At 30.7% G+C, this 17,628-nt stretch overlaps 2 protein-coding genes across 2 annotated transcripts in view; one reads left to right on the top strand and one right to left on the bottom strand.

Moving 5' to 3' along the window:
* LOC113376218 (apolipophorins) overlaps positions 1–394 on the bottom strand; it is a 23,041-nt gene extending 22,647 nt beyond the window's left edge. The window contains exon 1 of the mRNA XM_026616130.1: positions 385–394. Coding sequence (XP_026471915.1) covers positions 385–394 — 10 coding nt within the window. The remainder of the gene's footprint in view (positions 1–384) is intronic.
* A 9,140-nt stretch (positions 395–9,534) lies between these two features.
* On the top strand, positions 9,535–17,219 carry LOC113376217 (fez family zinc finger protein 1-like). The gene is made up of 4 exons (XM_026616129.1): positions 9,535–9,579; positions 11,859–12,097; positions 12,787–13,012; positions 16,812–17,219. Exons 1-4 carry the CDS (start codon positions 9,535–9,537, stop codon positions 17,217–17,219), a joined length of 918 nt encoding a protein of 305 aa, XP_026471914.1.
* The last annotated feature ends 409 nt before the right edge of the window (positions 17,220–17,628 follow it).

The raw sequence follows: 17,628 nt of genomic DNA, 5'->3' as shown, positions 1-17,628 counted from the left end.
GTTTTTGAAATATCTTTGATGACTTCTGTTCTCAGAATTAGACTTCTGCTGAATTAAACAAAACATTTATCAATATATATTTCATCAATTTATTATATATTATTCATTAATGATTTATAAAATTATTTGCATTTATTATATACTATATAAAATTAAATATTGATGTTGTTCTTGAATTAAAAAGGTGAACATGCATAAGTGATACGTAGTTTGCGCAGTAATAGATTTACTTTAACATCAGAATAAAACATAATAATTTAACAATAAGCTGCTTATATCAAATTTTCTGTATCATTAAAAAGTTTACCATCATTATTCCAAAACAAGCAACAAAACATTTTTTTAGTGATACTATTTTAAAGTATAGGGCAAAAGATGTGTAACCAGTCGTCATCTTAATTTTCACAACGTCGCTATCAGGAGATTAACAAAAATGTTTCAATATTCATACCAAAAGTATTCTGTTTTCTTGGTAGATTTTTTGTTTTTGAGATCTTGTATTTAGTTTATGATACCTGAATATAATTTTCAGGTATACGTTATTTAAATGTTTTGTATATGTTACGTTATTTAAAACGCCTTGTATTGTTATTTTTAAATTGAATTCAATAGTTTCATATACCTTCATAAAAGCTTGTATGGGGGTAGGGGTAAAAAGGACCAACTAAACCTTTACATTGCTGAAGGTGCAAGCAATAAGAAAGTAAATTATGTTGATAAAAGCAATTTTACAACAGATAAATTAAATGAATAGTTATTTGACCTCTGCTGACGAATATTTCTTTCGAAACCAGATCAAAGTTATAGTCATTAAAATCTTTGTAAAAAATGTTTCCATAAAATTTACATTGGTTAAATAATGTCGCTTTTATTTTGTAAAATTTCTTTAAATTAAAAAAAGGTGTTGGATCTGTTTGCCCCCTTGCAGTCCCTCCTTTCTTCGCCCAAGGGGCAAAAGAAGAACAGATGACAAATTTTAGTAAAATAGTAAAAAAAACTATCTCTATAATTAGCAGTTAACTAAAAATTTTACTAAACGTAGTTTGACAGTTGAAAAAAATGAATAAAAAAATAAAATAAATAAATAAATGTTATATGAATCATTCAAATCGGACGCTTCGTTCTCTCAAAAACAGAATTACAGTTTTTGGCACTTTTTGCCCCGCATCTTCGAAATAGCTAGACCTGTCTTTGTCAAAAACTAATCAAGACATCTTCCAATTAATAGAAATCGAATGTTTTTTGAATCATTCAAATCGGTTGATCCGTGCGCCCGAAATCGTAGACAAAAATTGTATTCAAACATACATACAGACATGCATTTTTTCTAAAGTATGCCAAAATGTTCTGAAACCTTTGAAACGTACAGATGTGCAAAAAAAAATTATTTTCGGTTTTTTGCGATTACTATAACTTACCATACGGGAAGTCAATAATGGACGTTATTTCGAAACAATTCTCGTAGTCTCCAAAATCGACAAAAATCAAGATCTAAAATTAGTTAACCACGTAAAAAATGCGAGTTCTAGTTAGCGATGAGATAGTTATCGCATTCGGTCTGTTTTATTTATTTGCTTCATTTGTAATTCCAATTTCTTATATTCGTAAAATTCAAATAGGAATAGATAAAGACGGGACCGAGTCCAATGGATTTTATAAATGCAAATGAGCATTAGGGCGATCACGCACATCGCGTTAAAAAGTGAATGAAACGCGGCCGGACCGCGGGACGGCGTCAATTCGAACGGGGTTTACAACTTTTGCTCTAATCGCGATGAATAAATAAATAATTGTCCACGACACCAGATTTAATTAGTTTGTTGCGACCAAATTCAGTTCACTGACAATCATACATTTTCATTGCTATCCATTACTCCACTGTTAATTTGAAAAGCATAGATTTGAATCGGATAGAGCGGTGTTTAAAGGTCCGCTGGCAAACTACCACCACAATTTTTCAAAAAACAATGAATTTCTTTTTCATATATATTTGCACCTATTACTTAATAAAATATCAGCAAATTTTTTGATGGCCTTTCATAGAATGTCTAAATTGGATGCCAATCTATTTATGATGGTATCCTATTTTGCTATTATATGCCCGAAAGTGTTTTTTTCCGCTTTCATTCCTGTGGACCCTTAGGAGGTGTTTTGCGCATGAATTTAGGTGGTTTACGAGTAAAACCAGTAAAGTTAAAAATTTTTTAACAACAATATTTGAAAGTAGCGAGTAAAAGATGTATGACCAGCCATCACCTTGATCCTTACGACGTTGCTATCGGGAGAAAAATGGCAAAAGTATTTTTTTTCATTGTTATTTGTATTGGTTGTGAGCACTGTTGCTTAGTTAACGAAACAATAATATAGTTTTTAAGTATACTTTAATAAGTTAGATTATAGTTATTTTATATAATCTCTATGAAAGCTTACCATGGGTAAGGTAAAAAGAGTCAACTGAACCGTAACCCTGGCAAATGTATAAAAATAAAATAATAGAAGCAAGTTAAAAAAGCTGTTTTATAAGAGATAAAATAAATATATAATTAGTTATTCTAACTCTGCTGATAAATATTTCTGACGAAATACCAGATCAAGGTTATTTACAGTGTTATTTTTGTAAAAAATGCACCTATGAAATTTATATTTTGCAGTGGTTGAACAATTTGTAAAATTCATTCAAAATTAAATTAAAATATTGAACCAGTTTGCCCCCCGGCTGTCCCAATTTACCCCGCTCATGGGGTAAAAAGAATAAGGTTACAAATTTTTGTAAAACAGCAGAAAAACACATTTCTACAATTATGTATCAGCTGGGAGTTTTACTGAACATAGTCAGATAGTTGTTTGTTTCAAATGTGGTCTTTGTTGTAATGTATTTGGTTTGATTTTTACAATATAATTGCTGAAAGTCAAAATGGACCTTGTGCCCCGCCATATTCTACTCATCATGGTGAATATAAGTCGATGGTACTAAATACAGTTAGTTTTTGGCCATAAAACTAGGTAGTGTTCAACATTTCCTAAAACTTGTAGATCATACTAATTCTAAAGTCCCTCAACTTCTTGAGACACCATTTCCAATAAGTGTGGAAAAGAATATCCCAAAAGTTTATAATAAAAGCATTTAACTTTACTACGTTTTTGGAAATACATAATTTAAGGTGAATTGGGTGAATCTATACATTTTGGCTATAGTCCTAATCTTCACTCTGTTGAAGGATCTTTTAAAACGACATATTTACAGAAATAACACCATAAATAAACTTTATATGGTATTTTGTCAAAAATATTTATCAGCAAAGTCGGAATAACTAACTGATTTATTTATATTCTGAATAGCGTTTCTAAATTTCTTTCGGCAAAATAAATAATAACTTAATAATTCACAATTAGTTTGGCAACCTTGGTAAAAATACTTCTTTTAAAATTCCTAACATCATTATACGTACCTCCAACTAGTTATCAGTTAACAGAATGGATATATATGTGTATGTGTGTTTGGATACAAATTTTCGTCGATGATTTCGTGAGCACAGATCAACTGATTTGAATTTTTTTTTGACGTCGGGTCTAGAGGTTGTGGAGATTTAATAAAAAAAAGTAAAGAAAATGACAAATTGGCGATCAAAAATGATCATTAGACATATGCACATCAAATTATTAGTCATTTTATAGATATTCTAATAATAACAAATTTGGTTTACATTTTCTTGGGTTCCGTACCAATGTTTATCCGTTAGACTGCGACGCGGCACCTACTCGCTTCGATATTTCGTCTCTACATAAATAACGCAGTGCGATTGCTTCGAAAAAAAGTTCCAAATTATTAAAAAAAAAAACAAATTTTCAAAAAAGTCATTTTTTTTTCAAAAATTACAAAATTTTCAAAAATATGATTTTTTTTAAGTTTCAGCATTTTGAATCATTTTTATAAAAATCTAATTAGTTACGTAATAATCTAATAGTTCCAGTAATTTGCTTTAAGGCACGATGCCGTGCACCGCTAGTTTTATTATTAATTTTCACTGAATAACATCTAGGATTATAGCCAAAACGTATGGATTTTAGAAATTCCTTTTGAAGAAAATAATGTTTTTTTATTGTTACTATACCCGATAATTAGACCCTGTTAATACATATGTCAACATCAAATTCAGAACTATACGATATATATGCAAGTTGGCATATATGCAATTTGCAAAACAATTCCCTATTAATTTTGTCCCTGATCCTTTCTATGTTGGAAATGAAGTGGCAGTCGTCGGATTAGTCAGTTTGTTAGTCTTCATGAAACGTGGGTGGAGTTGCTGAACGTTCCGTAGATAACTGCTTCAGGGTGGTTCAACGAGCAAGTGACCACTACATGTAATACCTACTATCACGGACAATTCAAATTTCCAATTGTGCAGCACGCGATGCTGCTATACGAGTATGTTCTATCTCATTAAGCCTTTCATGGATTTAGAAAGATAAATGAATTTGGAAAAATGTAAGAAACTAGTGGTGCATGTGATCGTGTCTTAAAGCAATTTGCTGGAACTTTCCGTACCAAAAATTAAAATTTTCAAAAAAGATTTTTGATAATTTTGAAATTTTTCAAAAATTTGAATTTTTTCTATACTTCGAAAATTTTTAGAACTTTTGAACTGTTTAACTTCCCGTAGGGTTAGTTATAGTAATCGCAAAAAATCGAAACCAAAAATTTCATCCTTTAAGGGGGGGGGGGGGGTCTGCTTTAGAGGCTTCAAAAAATCGATTTTTTTGAGAAATTTTTAAGAAAGGAAATAAATATTTAATTGAAACGAAACTTGCAGGTTTAATTGTTATATATTTCAACAATCTTCTCAATTTTTTTTCATTAAAATATATGTCACTATATGCCGGGTACAAGCATTTTGCCGATGCGCCACGAGCGTGCAGGTGTCATTTGGCGGGATAGATGCAGGTCACAATTTCCATCCGAAACAATAAAATTAAAACAATTATATGTTTTCAATAGTATAGATTCTAGTTTATCCTAAAAATCCCAAAATTGGAGAAAATCACCAATTTTTCGCAACTTGAAACAAAATCATGCTTTTTATACAAAATTTCACTGTTTAAAAAGTAGGTTAATTTAACTTTTTTAGGTTCAAGTAGAATAGAATTTAATTCTGAATACAATAAATTTTGTCTCAATTGGATAGGACGTTTGGGACGTTATTTTTCCTGTCTTTCCCACCAATTAGGAAGAATCGAAAAAATTAAAAACCGGGAAATCGCGCGTTGAAGTTTTCGTTCCGCTTGTATACATGCTTGACGCTTGCTCACTATTTATTCTGTAATTCCGAAAATAATTTGATTTTGTTTCTGAAATTTTAGGGATATATTAAATTTAATTCATTTTATACACTATAAGACATTTTTGCGAAAAAATCGATTTTTTTAAGCCTCTAGCAGGATCCGCACGTAAACGTTTCCGCTCTACGATATTTTGTCTCTACGCGATTACTTTAAAGAAAGTCCAAAGTTCTAAGAAATTACTAAATATTTTAAATTCAATTTCAATAAATTCACTTTCAATAAATTAAAAAAAATTAAATTCTTTCAAAGATTGCAAAAATCACAAAAATATAATTTTTTAGTTTTTATAAATTTTTAAAGCTTTTCTAAAAATTTTAATTTTTGCTACGAGAAGTTCCAGCAATTTGCTTTAAAGCACGATGCCATGTTGCACTACTTTTGTTTCCCACAAAAGTATTCCAAAAGAGTGTGTTTAAGAATTTTCGCGTGATGTTTAAATAGTGCGCCGCGTCTAAGTTCAAATGTGTATACAGTATACATATTATTCATCAGGCCGCGATCTCGATAAAGCGGTCATGCTTGCCCGCACTTTCCGTGTGTCTCGTCTTATCTACCGTGATTAATAGTCGCCCTGAACGGACGTGCGCTTTTTATACTAACTCAGGATCTAAAAACCCAACAATGTCACAATGTCTTGTCTTGAAGTTCGGCTTGGGTTAATATTATTTTGAGCGATAAAATTTTCATTCATTATACATGTTTTTTCAAAATTCTAAATTTATTCCTTTTGTAGAATGCTAGGTAGTGAATAAAAGCGAGGACTAGCACAAACTAGTTCTAGGTTTGATCAAATCCTCGTCCAATAAGATATCAGGCAGTATGATGTCAAATTTTTACTTGAGAGTATAGATATCAAATATGATCCCAAGCAAGAATGGCCTTTCGTAGATATTGCTGCAAAATTAATGTGATGGTCATAACTATTAGATATACATGTCTAATATATGATTTTATTTTTTCTGACTCGGCTTAATTAGATTTTGTTTATATACTTCTCTTGTAAACATATGTAAGTGTCATCATCTAATTTATTAACTTCCTGTAGGGTAAGTTATTGTAATCGTCCAAAAATCGAAATTGATAATTTTTGCATTTCTCGACGTTTTGAAGGTTTCCGAACATTTTGGCATACTTCAGAAAAAATGGATGTGTGTGTGTATGTATGGATACAATTTTTCGTCCACGTTTTCGGGCGCACGGATCAACCGATTTGAATGGTTCAAAATTCTTATTGATAGGGAGATATGGTGATTAGTTTTTGGCAAAGGCATGTCCAGCAGTTACGGAGATACGGAGCAAAGAGTGCAGAAAATAGAAATTGAGTTTTTGGGAGAACGGAGCATCCGATTTCAATGATCTACAAAAACATTCAATTAGTAATAATTGGGAGAAGTGGTTATTAGTTTTCGGCAAAGACAGGCCCAGCCATTTCGAAGATACAGAGCTAAATGTACAAAAAGTGGCAGTTTTTGAGAGAACTAAGCGTCCGATTTAAATGACTCAAAAAACTTTCTGCTTGTCTTAACAAAATAATTGATCTTGGAAAAAAAAGTTTTTGTTTCAACTATTTTTTTTCATTTTTTTTTCAAAAAAAATTTTTTAGTATATCGAAAATAATTCAGATTTTATTTTTTATTCTGACTATAGTTCTAATATACTTTAAACAAATAATTTCAACTGTGCAATTCAGTTTATATAATTCTTATAAATATTAGACAATGTTACAATCTTAATAATAATCTATTTGAAAACATTCAGTATTCTTCCAACATTTTGTTACAGTACGGGAAGTTCCAGCAATTTGCCTTAAGACACGATGCCATACACCCCACTAGTTATATTTTAAATTTAACAAAAACTATGAAATACAAATAATGAATGATGCATTTATTTCAAAACAATTGCTATTAATCATTGGTCAATTTTTGTTTACTATAGATGATTTTTAGTCTTTGAACGTTTGGCTTGAGGCACAATGCCATGCACCATTTACACATATCTAAAAGTTTCTGCAGCTTGACTCAAAGCAAAATGCCACTTATACCTAAAATTTTTACTAGATTCAGCAATGCCGAAAAGGGCTATTTGACTTGAAAACTCAAAAAGTTTATAACGTAAAGTATTTTTTTTATATAACGGCTCACATCCCCGTACCTGGAGAAGATGATACTGACCAAAATGTATCATGTTTAAATAAAAATGTTTTAATACATATTTTTTCAAATACATTTTTTGTGTAGATTTCATGTGTGATACTATACTTCAAAAATGATCACTGATCAAAAGAGTTACATATTTATTCGATAAATATTGTCTATATTAAATAATATTACTCATTACAAAGAGTATTATCCAAGTCAAACCTCGAACAAGTCATGAAATATCTAATTTACCGTTAATGTGTTATTTACAAGTTCATCATAATCATTGGAATAGCATTATTAGACCTCTGGTAAAATTCCTGAGTAATTTTCCCATCGGTTAGTCAGGTAGAAAGCAATCCAGAGCATGTAATGTTTAGCAATAAATTAGTGTTTCGTATTAGCGACGCGTGGCGCGAGGGCAATAACGACGTCCTGTTTGCATAATACCTTCGAGGAGAGGCAATTCAGGAAAATATCTAATTTCTATTACAAATTATTATGCTAAAGATATAGATTCAGTGGGAAAGGCAGAAAGAAACTAGTGGTGTATGGCATCGTGCCTCAAGACAAATTGCTTGAACTTCCCGTACCGCAATGAAATATTCGAGGAAGCTTAAGTGTTTTCAAAATATTATTATAAATACTGTAATCTTCATTATTCTTGTTAGAACAAAATATAAAGGCTTATGTATTGAAAAAAATATTTTTTGTAAATTAAAAAAAAATAAAAAATTTTTGTTTCACCAAAACCAATCGCTCTTTTAACACAACCCAAAAGTTTTTTGAATAAGGCAAATTGCTGGAACTTTCCATAAAGTAATAAAATATTCGAGGAGTCTTAAATATTTTCAAAAGATTATTATAAATACTGTAACTTTCATTATTCTTATTTCATAGGCAAAATATAAGAGCTTTTTGTCTTGAAAAAAAATATTTTTTGTAAATAATTTTTTTTTTTTTTAATTCTTTCACCAAAAGCAATCGTTCTGTCAACACAAGCAGAAAGTTCTTTGAATCATTCAAATCAGATGCTTAAATCTCTCAAAAACTTTCATTTTATTGTAGCTCTTCATCTCCGAAACGGCTGCACCTGCCTTTGCCAAAAACTAATCACCATTTCTCTCAACTATTACAATTGGAATGTCTTTTGGATCATTTAAATCAGATGCTCCGTTCTCTCAAAAATTTGATTTCTATTTTTTGCTTTCTTTGCTCCGCATCTCCAAAACTGCTGAACGTGCCTTTGCCAAAAACTAACCCGCACATCTCTCTGTCAATATAAATTGATGGTGTTTTGAACCATAAAAATCGGTTGATCCATGCGCCCAGAAATGTCGACAAAATATTGTATTCAAACATGCATATACACACATCCATTTTTTTCTAAGGTATGCCAAAATGTTCAGAAACCTTCAAAACGTGAAGATATGAAAAATTTTCAATTTCGATTTTCAGACGATTACAATAACTTACCCTACGGGATGTTAATTATTTATTCAAACCTCACGAATTGAAAAATTTACATCCATTCCTGCTTTTGTTAACTAATGTGATTGACGTGTATACTCGTCATGGAAAAGTGGCAGAATTTTGTATATTGATGGATAAATATTAGTCATGCGTATGAATTAATGATCATTGTCTATTTCAATTACGGTTTTTGAGAAAAGCTAAATTGATCCTCTAATGTTACGGAGTTTGAAATATTTTGAGACCACGGGGCCGTAAAATAGACTAATGTTACGTAAGGGCTATGTTACACAGCGCTTCTCATACAAAATGGTACTGAATACTGTTAGGCTATGCCAGAAGCATAGCTCTGTACGAATCAGAGACATGGACTTTAAGGAAGGATCATGCAAGAGACGAAAGGAGAAAATAAAGTAGATAGACAAGAGTGGACGAAGTAAAGAGTCTACCTGCATGATCCTGAAAAGAAGAGGAAACTGTATCGGACCCATAAAAAAGCCTTCTAGACGCTATCGTCGAAAGTGAAATAGAAGGAAGGATTTGAAAGACTGGGAAGAAAAAAAAATGCAGATGATAGATGACTTACACAAGAAGGGAACTGAAAGCCAAAGCAGAATTTCAGGTAGCATAGAAAAGAAAATTTATAAAAGTGAATAAAAAGTGATTAAAGGTAATAAAATGATAATGGAAATCATAAGTTGGGAAGGAAAAGGAAATTATTGAATTGTGGTGCTCTCATACCATGAACCTGCCTCCGGGCAGGATGCTCTTTAGTATTATTATGATATAATAAAGAGTGTAAAAATGTATAAAGAAAGTTTTAGATGTGGCTAAATGCTCTAACTAAGCGAGGCAAATAAACAATAGAATCATAACTAGAGCTCACTTTGTCTATACCTGTCGACTTTATGTCTATACCTGTGTTAATAAAATTATTTTCCAAAATACTGATTAATGATATACCTGCCTTAAATTATGTACACAATCAACAGAAAATTTACAGTTGCAGCTTAAAAATATTATAGACTTTGTGATGAACTTCTTAGATTTTTCCTCTCTATTAATTATAATATTGTATAATACTTCAATTTTATCAGCAGAACAGAACCATCATACAAAGAAATTATTCTGAAACTATTGATTCCACATATGTGACATTTAGAAAAATAATTAAGTATAAAAATAGTCAAAATCGTTTGGTACGTATTGAAATGACATTCATATAAAAAATGTTTTAAAAGAAATATGTATTAAGCTTTATTAATTAAGCGTATTAATTATGCTTATTAACAAATGGACATAGACAAAAGTGCTATTCTATCTGATGCAATGTCAAATTGATTTAAGGGCCATTTTACTCAAGACCATATAAATTATATAATTATTCGTGCTAAAAAATTATTCACCAGATACTGTCAAAAATGCAATTTCCTTCTTATGCAATGTCAAATCCATTCTTATGTCAATTTGGCTCAGAATTGCAGAAATCTAAATTATTGATTCATCTAAACTCAATACAAGTTCGACATATTTCAAAAAATATATTGCATAAACCAGTGAATCAGAAAACGTGTATTATGACTTTATTAAACTTATACGGTCCCTCTTATCCTGGTTGAAACGCCCTTCAATAATAACCCTTAGTTAAAAGCCCTGTTACGGAACATCATTACACGGTGAACAAGAAAACCATTCGAAAACAATTTATTGCATTTGCACGCGGCGATATTTGCTTTTGTATCACAAAGTGCAGGATAATTTAAAATGAGCGAGACAGGGAACTGATAAATAGATATTTATATATTGACCAATATAAAAATAATATTGAAAAAAGTGTTTTTTCGAGTGACTGTGGGATAGAGCAGTGCTTAAAGGTGCTCCATCATTATCTCTAAAACAAGCAAAGTATAGTTATTTTAATAATACTGTTTTTAAGTAGAAGGCAAAAGACGTGTAACCAGCCATCATCTTGATTCGTACGATGTTGCTATCAGAAGATAAACGTAAATGTATTAATATTCATACCAATAGTATTTTTCCTTCCTAGGTAGTTTTTTGGTTTTGAGCTCTTGTATTTAGTTTATAATATTTGAATGAAATTTTTAGGTATAAATAATTTAATTGTTTCCTAAGATGTATTGTTACTTATAAGTTAGATTCAACAGTTTTTCATATAACCTCTATAAAAGCTTACATGAGGGTGGGTAAAAAAAAACAACTAAACTTATACGTTGAGGAAGCTGTAGGCACCAAGTCAAAACAATTAAAAAAGTAATTTGTTTTAAATAATTTTATGTTTAGTAATTTGCTGATAAATATTTCTTTCATAATACCCGATCAAGGTTATATACAATGAAATCTTTGTAAAAAATGTTTTTACAAAATTTGTATTTTACAATGGTTGAATAATGTAGCTATTATTTCATAAAATCGCTTCGAAATTCAAAAAAAAGTTTGACCTGTTTGTACTCTGGCTGTTTCTTCTTACCTCGCCCATGAGGCAAAAAAGCACAGGTGACAAATTTTAGAAAAATAGTTGAAAAACATATTTCTAAAATTAGGAGTTAATTGGAAAATTCACTGAACTTGGTTCGATAGTTGTTTGTGTGATACATGATATGTTAATGAAACTTAGTATAGTGATAAAGTTCATAATCTCTACAAAAACGCCCTAAAATATTATGATCTACAAAAAGTTGTTGAATTATGAAACTTCATTAATATTTAAAATATTATATACTATAATTAATATAATTACATATAAGTCTGATTAAAAAATATCACTTGGAAACCGTCGATTTATTGCACGTAACGAGAAGATCATACAACTCGCCTTAATGCAAAATGCCACTTACACTTGGTTAAATTATATCTTTATGAAATGCTAAATTTCTTTTTCAGATGAATATATCAAGCAAAAGTATAGAAGATGAGCACCAAAAACGCCAACATTTAATCAAGTTCTCCATAGCAAAAATTATGTCATCAGAAATACCTCGACGAACCAGAGATTCAGCTTTCACACGATATATACCTCAAACTAATAAGCAGAATACTACACTTAAGAATAATGAAATTTCACAATATCCAATGATAGCAGCACAAAGTTTAATAAAAACAAAAGGACATATGATAGAAAGGTACTTGGTAATATTATACTAAAGTATTTTGTCATATTTAATGGCAATTACCTATATTATGGGGCAAATCCTCGGATAAATTAAAAATGTTATGGTAACTATGTTACGGGTCTATCTTCGTATAAATAGGTAGTAACGAACTGTCAGAAAGCTATATATTTGCTGTGTGATCTGGCGTTTTACACATAAAACCTAAACATCAAAACGCACAAAAATCAAATAACATTTTATCATAAGTGGAAAACATTTCATCATGAGTTTTTTGTTTAAAACACCTGATCGCTTAGCAAATACATTGCTTTTTGTCAGTTTGTTACTCCCAATTCATACGAAGATAGACCCGTAAAATAGCTCTACTATAAAATTTCTCTTTTATCCGAGAATTGGTTCAAATGTCTTACTAGACACTTTCATAATATTTTAGTTCAATATAAATTACTAATTTATTTAATATATTTTTGACTGATCGTTTTACATCCCCATTACTTTTTATACATAAAACCACATTGTTCATTTTATTATTTTTACGGCTTACTTGCCATTATTATATTCCTGCCACCACCTTGCAAACTCCCACAATATATTCATAATTTGTTCAACAGTTAACTGGTTAAAATTTTTTTTTTACATTAACATATTAAATTGTTATCGATAATACTCAATTTTTTTTTGAATTTCTAACATTACAGGATAATACCTGATATCGTGTCCGATGGCAGCAATCGTTTAATGCTGTGTCAAGCAGTTTCAGAAAAAATGTTCAGAAATGATGCACCAGCAACTCAACAAAGAAACGAAAATATTAATAGAGGAAAAATATTCACATGTCCTGCGTGTGGGAAAACATTTAATGCCCATTATAACCTAACTCGTCATATGCCGGTGCATACGGGAGCCAGGCCTTTCTTGTGTAAGGTAAGACTTTTTTTATATATATATATATATATATATATAAGTTTCTGTTACATCGACCCGGCACTGATTTAAAAATAATGTACTAGCAACTTGGTGCCGCATTCTGACGAAAACGAACCTGCTGTAAACTTGATATTGCATGTTAAGCAATTTATTTGACATGAATTTGTCAAATTGAAGAAAGTACATTTGCAATAATATCTAATTTTAATTTCTGCAGTGTGTTATAATTTAAAGCAATTTCCAAAGAGCATAGCGATTTGATTCCCGTGTCGTTATAACTAATTAGTGTCGTGACAGTTTTTTATCATTCCATAGAAAAGTGTAATATATTTTTGAAGTAAAACTTCTTTAGGCGCGATATGGGTGTAAAAATTTCTTTAGGCTACACGGGTGTAAATCCGTACAAATGCAACGAAAACGCCAACGTGAAGTTGAACACTACGACGCCGTAAGCGCTGATGTCGCGAGTATCCACTCCCGTCATGTCATGCGTAAGTCGAGCGCTAAACCCGCTAAACCCTATATGAACTTGCATTAATTGAATCACGTTTTTTTACAAAAGAAGAGGTTGCTGTATTATGTCCTCATGGAATAAGACTTTTCTTAGAGAATAAATGTGCCATGGAATATAATAAATTTATATTGAATCTCGTTGAAGACAAAATAATATCTACTGCCACGGATATTTATGTAGGTTGCCATGCGACAGATCAACAATCATACATTCGTCAGCAGTTTCAAAAAAATCGGTTATTGATACCGGGGCTTTGCCGTATGAAATAATTTTAGTTCTGAATAAATTTTACATAATAACAACTAATATTGATGTGAGTGGTGGCTTAGCTAATGGTTGTGTAGGAAAATTAGTGTACATAGAACGTGGCGATAATGATGAACTTCTACGTTTATGGTTTGAATTTCCCGGTAAGATAGGTAACAAAATTAGGAAGAAAGCTTCACATCATATTCAAACTCTTAATATCAGTAGGACAGCTGTGCCGATTCTCAGGAGATCTTCATCTATTCCAATGAATAGAAATAAAATCATATTTGTCAAAAGAAATCATTTTCCTTTAGTGTCTGCTTGTGCACTCACAATACACAAATCACAAGGAGGTACTTTTGATAAAATTGTATATGAATACAATAAAACACATAATCAGCAGCTTCTATATGTTGCATTATCACGAGTTACCAACATTAATGGATTGTTCATCATTTCTAAAACAACGACAAAAAATTGTATCATAGAAGAAAACGGCCAGCAGGATTAATGGACTTAAAAACTGAATTCCAAAGACTTTCAACTTGTAGATTAATAACACAAGAAGAAAAATTGAGTGAGATAATAAGTTTGAACGACTTTCATTGTTTTCCTTTAACTGCCAAAGTTTACGAGCTCATTTGCCTGATCTGCAAGATAAAGTGCTACAACGTTGTACGTTTTTGTTATTTTCGGAATCTTGGATTAATAATGAAGAACGAATTGATATTCAGAACTATTACTGCGTTACTCAATACAAACGATCAAACTCAAGAGCAGGTGGTGTAGCTGCCTAATGTCTATCATTCATGTTCAGATACTCTTCATAGTGCGACTCCTATGCAGTTTCTTGCGCCAACAATATTACTGGATATTCCTAATGAAATTACACAAGTAGGTGATATTGCAGTTGTCCGCTGTGTGAACACTCAGAATCAAACATTAATTATAGTCGTCCTTTAAATTTCTCCCAATAAAAACGTATCAAATATTATTAAATTTCTTCTTCATCAGCAGTTACTTCATTTTTCTAATGAGGGTGCAAAACTTTTAAATACTAATCACAACGAGATACCATTAATTATTCCTGGAGATTTCAATGTCAATTTTCGTTCAGAAGAATCTCAACCATTAATTGATTTTTTAAATAATAAATTTAATATAACAATGAATAATTCTCCATTTGAATCAACCACAAGATATGGCACGACTATTGATACAGTTTTCTCCAGAAATGTACATAGTTTACAAAGCAAAATTTATGTCTCTCATTTCAGTTATCACAAACCTATTATATCATATATGAAATATGATAGCAATTAATCTATCGCTGTTGTTTTAAACTGTGTTATTGATGTTATGTGATTATTAATAAATGATTTTTAAAATTCAAATATGTTTTTTTTATTTTTATCTTAATTGCCTACTCATACAATATTAAAAGTTTTACTTCAATCGCGTGTGATCCTTACGCGCACTCTTTTTTTAGTTTTTTATATGTGTCTGTCGTGTTTGATAATATTTGTTTTTGTATCACAAGCTGTTGAATAATTTAATATGAGCGGGAAAAAAATTGATAAACAGGAATTTAAAATTGACCAAAATAAAAAACATTAAAAAAAGTATTTTTTTGAGTGGCGACGTTGCAACTATGACAGTTTATAATAATATACTATAGGGTAAAACGGTGTTTAAAGGTTCGCGGGTAAAAAGGTCCATCATCATTATCTCTAAAACAAGCACAATATATAATTTTATAGCCATCACCTTAATTCGTACAATGTCGCTATCCGAAGATAAACATAAATGTATCATTTCATACCGATTTTTTTTCCTTGGTAGTTTTTATGGTTTTGAGCTCTTGTATTTAGTTTATGATACCTGAGTAAAATTTTTAAGTAAAAGCATGGCGATTGGAAACCCGTGAACATTTTTCTTTACGAATTGCTATACGTATATACGTTGTATATATAATTTTCAAACATTTGAGTGATAGTAATTTTATTATCAAGTAATTACGATTATTTTAAAACCTATCTTATTAAAAGCTTGAGACAATCCGAGACAAATGATCTTAATACGGTACAAATATTGCTTTTAGAAAAACCGGAGACACAAGCTAGAAATCCGGGGCTATCCCGGCCAAACCGGGACGTATGGTCACCTTAGAAAAACGAATAAAATGACATGGTGTTTTGATATTTATTTATTTAGTAATTTTTAATCATTCTCAATTGGTTGTACCAATATTAGATTTATTGACTACCAGTAGGTCATCATAGTCTTTATAGTCATCACTGCCTTTTAATTAAGTAGGAGTAGAAAAAATGCAACTAATTACATAAACTATTTTGTGCACATATTCGTAGTACGAACAATATGGTATGAAGCAACAATATACTAAAATACTAATTTTTAAAAAGATAGTTCACAAATCAATCGTTTGGTCCAATTTGGGACATCTATCGTAAACAACCTTCACTGAGCTGAAATGTTTGCAATAAATGCAAGTCTCACCAGAAAAAAAACAAAATTAAAAAAAAACAGTAGAAGTTATGAGCAAAAAAATGATAGCTTGTAATTTTACTACTTAATGCACACATTTTATAAAAATTTGCTGACAAAAATTTATCATATTTTTTATTATCTCAATATATTAAGAATGTTTTTACTATGACATCAAAAATTTGATTTTTTTGTTCAGATTAGTTTAACAATGAAGAAATTAAGTCACAGACCCAAACACGCATTGATGTATAATTATATTTGAAATATTGTAAATTAATAAATAAATTTGAAATATTAAATTTTATAAATCTTTGTTAGTAAAACAAACGTCCAACAAGTTGCGATAAGTTTCAAAATTCCTATGAACAAACTGATTCAATTCGTTCGTGTGCATATTTGCCAGTTTTGCGCGAACGAACTGAGCTCGTAAGGATTAAGTGGTTAAATAATGTCTTTATACCGTAAAATTGTCGCTTATTTTTATTAATAAAATTATAACAATGATAAAAAGTTCGTTCATTTTAGGTTTGTGGAAAAGGTTTCCGCCAAGCATCTACCTTATGCCGACACAAAATCATTCACACCTCCGAGAAGCCCCATAAATGTTCGACCTGCGGCAAGGCCTTCAATCGTTCCTCTACTCTCAATACCCACATGCGAATCCACATCGGATTTAAACCATTTGTCTGTGAATATTGTGGAAAAGATTTCCACCAGAAAGGAAATTATAAAAATCATCGCCTTACCCACGGAGGAGAAAAGGCTTATAAATGTAGTGTTTGTGATAAGGCCTTTCATCAACTTTATAATTTAACATTTCACATGCACACACATCAAGAGAAAAAACCTTTTGCATGCCAATATTGCGCAAAAGGATTTTGCAGAAATTTTGATTTGAAAAAACATGTTCGTAAACTGCATGATGAGTTCTGACATTATGCAGCATTTGAGATGAATTAATTTTGAATTAAATTAAAGTACCGGGTTTCATATTTTTTATTGTACTAACAAGAAGAACCTCGGGTTTACTTTTCTGGGATTTTGATGAAACTTTGGAAAATGATAGAGTTGATAATCAAACCAAACACCTTAAAATATTATAAGCCTATGATATTTTAAAGGGTTCTGTTTAACAATCAACTCTATCACCTTGCAAAGTTTTATCAAAATCCCAGAAAATTTAATCTGAGGTTCTCCTTGTAAGTGCTAAACCTATCGACTCTAGTAAAGATCACAACAATTTGACAAGTAAAAAATATTTAATTCACATATAAAAAAATATACCAGTGTAACAAGTGTTCTGCACCACTAACAAAGCTCGACCGATATCTTCATATAACTA

Source organism: Ctenocephalides felis, unplaced genomic scaffold, assembly GCF_003426905.1.
Source record: "Ctenocephalides felis isolate EL2017-DRISC unplaced genomic scaffold, ASM342690v1 CF-g0.4_SCAFFOLD_01886, whole genome shotgun sequence".
Taxonomy (NCBI): domain Eukaryota; kingdom Metazoa; phylum Arthropoda; class Insecta; order Siphonaptera; family Pulicidae; genus Ctenocephalides; species Ctenocephalides felis.
This window is presented reverse-complemented; position numbering and strand designations above follow the sequence as displayed.